Here is a 3686-nt window from a genome sequence, read left to right on the forward strand (position 1 = left end):
GCGTTCAAGTATCTTCTTCAAGTCTGTCGTCCATTTAATAACTTTGTGATATCATTTTCTAATTTCTTTTCAATTGAGATAATTGACATATAACACTAATTTCAGGTGTATGTCATAACGATTTGATATTTGTATATTTTGTGTAATGATCATGACAAGAAGTCTAGTAAACATCCATCACCACACATAGTTACAAAATTTTCTTAAGAATTTTGAGATCGCCTCTTTAGCAATTTTCAAATATGGAGTGAAGTGAAGTGAAGTCGCTCAGTTGTGTCTGACTCTTTGCGACCCCGTGGACTGTAGCCCACCAGACTCCTCCGTCCACAGGATTCTCCAGGCAAGAATCCTGGAGTGGGTTGCCATTCCCTTCTCCACGGGATCTTCCTGACCCAGGGATCGAACCCAGGTCTCCCACACTGCAGGCAGATGCTTTAACCTCTGAGCCACCAGGGAAGCCATTACATTATTATTAATTATAGGGCTTCCCAGGTGGCTCTGGTATAGAATTCAGCTGCCAATATAGGAGACACAGGAGACATGGGTTTGATCCCTGGGTTGGGAAGATACCCTGGAGTAGGAAATGGCAACCCACTCCAATATTCTTGCCTGGAAAATTTCATCAACAGAGGAGCCTGGTGGGTTGCAGTCCATGGGGTTGCAAAGAGTTGGACATGACTGAGCAAGTGAGCATGCATGCGTGTTATTAACTATAGTCACCATGGTGTACATTGCATCTCTAGGATTTATTTTATGACTGAATGTTTGTACCTTTTAACTACTTTCACCCATTTTCCCCACCTTTCAGTTTAGTTCAGTCACTCATTCGGGTCCGATTCTTCAGCATCCCAAGGACTGCGGCACTCTAGGCTTCCCTGTCCATCACCAACTCCTGGAGCTTGCTCAAATTCATGTCCATCGTGTCAGTGATGCCATCCAAGCATCTCATCCTCTGTCGTCCCCTTTTCCTCCTGCCTTCAATCTTTCCCAGCATCAGGATCTTTTCTAATGAGTCAATTCTTTGCATCAGGTGGCCAAAATATTGCCGTTTCAGCGTCAGTCGTTCCAATGAATATTCAGGACTGATTTCCTTTAGGATTGACTGGTTTGATCTCCTTGCAGTTGGAGGGACTCTCAAGAACCTTCTCCAACACCACATTTCAAAAGCATCAATTCTTTGGTGCTCAGCTTTGTTTATGGTCCAACTCTCACATCCATACACAACTACATTAAAAACCGTATCTTTGACTAGACAGACCTTTGTCTCTGCTGTTTAATATGCTTTCTGAGTGACATGTTAAATAGTCCACAGTTATTCAGATTTCCTCATTTTTACCAGCTGTCGCTTTTCTATCCTAAGACTCCATCTAGGACACATTACCTTTAATTGCCATTGTCTCCTTAGGCTCCTCTTGACTGTGACGTTTCCCCAGACTTTCATGTGTTTTGACGACCTTGGCAGTCTTGAGGAACACTTGTCAGGTGTGCTGTCAGATGCCCCTCTTGTAAGCTGTGTGATTAGGTTAGATCAGAGGGATACGTTTGGGAGGAAGACCCAAGATGTCCAGCGCGATCTCCTTCACAGTCTGCGGGTTTCCTTCCCTCTGGACACACTGTTTCAGGTCCAGGAGTGCAGGTCTTACCGCCCCTAGCGGGAACCCTAGGCTCCGCCCCGGGGCTGCAGGTCTCCTCCAAAGGGCAGATGGTTTCTCTGGCCGCGGGAGGGAGAGCCGGGCCTGAGAAGGCTTCTAGAAGGCTGGCGGCTTTGAGGACCGCGGACTCCTCTGAGCCGGCGTGGGTTCCATTCTTCAGTCTCTCCCCTTCATCCCATGGCCTGATTTCCAGATTCCTTATGCCTGTCACCCAGGGAGCCCGACCCTGGGCGGCGTCCCGGCTCGCCCCCCACCCCGCCACCTCGTGGCACGCTTGGGGTGGCATACTTGAGCCTGGTGGGCCTAGGGGTGTTTTCAGGGGCCCTTGGACAGCAGAGGATCCCCTAGCTCTTAGCCGGCGACCATCCCTGCACCTGAGCTTCTGCTTCGCCTGGCAGACCGCACGGAGCGGCGGCCGGAGGATGGGTGCTGCATGAGGGATGCTAGGCGCTGGAAGCCCGGGACGCGGGTCCGGGCGCGCGGAAGGGGCGGGGCTGGGCAGCCTAAGAGGCCGCGCTCGCTCCGGACCGCCCTGCCCCATGTTCCGCCCCGAGTCCCTCCTGTGCCTGGCGCTTCGTAGCGCCCAAAGACTGAGAGGGGTTAGAGGCGCCGATCACATCCTAGAGGTCGTTTATGTCGAGCTGTGGATGTTACACGCGTTGTTTGGTGAGTGAGCCCGGAGCTCGCGCCCTCTGAAGTCCTGCAGGCTGCATCTCATCCCGTGCGCCCCCGTTACTCCTGGGGTGGGGGTGGGGGTTAGGTCCTTTGTCCAGTGTCCCTGAGGTTTCCTGGAATCCTAGACCGTCCAGGGGCCGGTCTGGGCGGACTCACCCAAGGGCCCCTTTTCCTCCGTGACCCGAACCTCGCTTCCCAGGCCAGGACAGCGAGATGCTGGCAGCCTTCTATGCGTGGTTCAGGGTCTCCCTCGTGGTCAGCACAGTCCCAGGATGTGGAGTCCTGGTCTTCATCATCGGACCGCCCCTTTACCAGTATGTGACCAAGTTCCTCATCGTGGCAATGTCTTTTCAGCTTCGGATCCGCCGAAATCGAGGTGAGGGGTTTCAGGAGCTCTGGCCAGGAATGCTTCCTTCGGCCAGCGGTCTGGGTAGGTGGACCTCCCTCCGGTTCCTTAGTCTGAGGTCCTGGGACAGTTCTGAAAACAGCCACTCAGTTTAAAAAACCCCCGGCGTGGGTCCTGAGTAGGGAGAGCGAATGGCCTGCGGCTAGACCCGCAGATGAAAACGTAGCGCATCTGCGACTCCAGGTGAGAGCCCGGGGCAGCATCCTGAGGGGACGTCTCCCGCCAAATCTCCCTGTTGGATCTGCCCTAGCGCTTAGATATCTGAGGACAGCAGGACCAGCAGAATCAGCATCACCCGGGAACTTGTTAAAAATGCAAACTCTGTCCCCCACCCAAACCCAGAGAACTGGAATCCCTGAGAGGGGTACCAGGCAATCTGGGTTTTCACAAGCCTTCCAGGTGATTCTGATGGACCTCACAAAGCCCGCATTTGACCAGTCGCTTTCTTTTTAGCCAGAGCTCGGACCAGACAGCTGCTCAATTCTACGCGGGCCTGGAGGCGCTAGGGTTAAGGCGGGGCCGACCCTGGCCCCCTAATCCAGAAGACAGGGCAACCACAGCTTGCGCCAATGCTGACCTGGAGGTCTGGAGGCCAAGGCTCCATCCAGTTCTCTTAGCACCATGAAAGATGCCGATGAGGGTAGGGATGGGAGCACCTGTTCTTAATTCTGTCCCTTTCGAGTGACTGCAAGCTCAATCTTTTAAGGAAATTTTCTTTGGTTTTATAATAAATGATCTTTGTTGATTTCCTTCCTGTCAGTGTTCTTTCCAGGTCATGATGGAGAAAAGAAAACAATTTCTGGGAGTACAACCCACCCCCACCCCCAACTCCCACTCTGGATGGAGCTCTCCTTTCCTGCCTGGGTCCCTACCTGGAAGAGTGGGGAGCTCCAAGGAGGGAGGTGCCTGTTGTAGGGGTGCTGCTGAGCAACCCAGGCAGGTAAGGACGAACA

The 3686-nt window shown here is 52.8% G+C and overlaps 1 protein-coding gene across 1 annotated transcript; it reads left to right on the forward strand.

Annotated features, from left to right (window-relative positions):
- Window positions 1-2184: 2184 nt before the first annotated feature.
- Window positions 2185-3398, forward strand: LOC121820375 (uncharacterized). The gene is made up of 3 exons (XM_042254555.2): window positions 2185-2318; window positions 2527-2703; window positions 3187-3398. The coding sequence occupies exons 1-3, from the start codon at window positions 2192-2194 to the stop codon at window positions 3237-3239; spliced, it is 357 nt and encodes a 118-aa protein (XP_042110489.1). The 5' UTR covers window positions 2185-2191; the 3' UTR covers window positions 3240-3398.
- Window positions 3399-3686: the final 288 nt, after the last annotated feature.

The sequence above is a fragment of the Ovis aries genome, chromosome 9 (genome assembly GCF_016772045.2).
Source record: "Ovis aries strain OAR_USU_Benz2616 breed Rambouillet chromosome 9, ARS-UI_Ramb_v3.0, whole genome shotgun sequence".
NCBI lineage: Eukaryota > Metazoa > Chordata > Mammalia > Artiodactyla > Bovidae > Ovis > Ovis aries.

Bases quoted from the DNA above. Each gene is read 5' to 3' on its own strand.
- LOC121820375 (XM_042254555.2), top strand. From the start codon at position 2,192: ATGTTCCGCCCCGAGTCCCTCCTGTGCCTGGCGCTTCGTAGCGCCCAA. The intron at 2,319-2,526 runs GTGAGTGAGCCC...CTCGCTTCCCAG, and splicing joins GATGTTACACGCGTTGTTTG to GCCAGGACAGCGAGATGCTG. The intron at 2,704-3,186 runs GTGAGGGGTTTC...CTTTCTTTTTAG, and splicing joins TCGGATCCGCCGAAATCGAG to CCAGAGCTCGGACCAGACAG.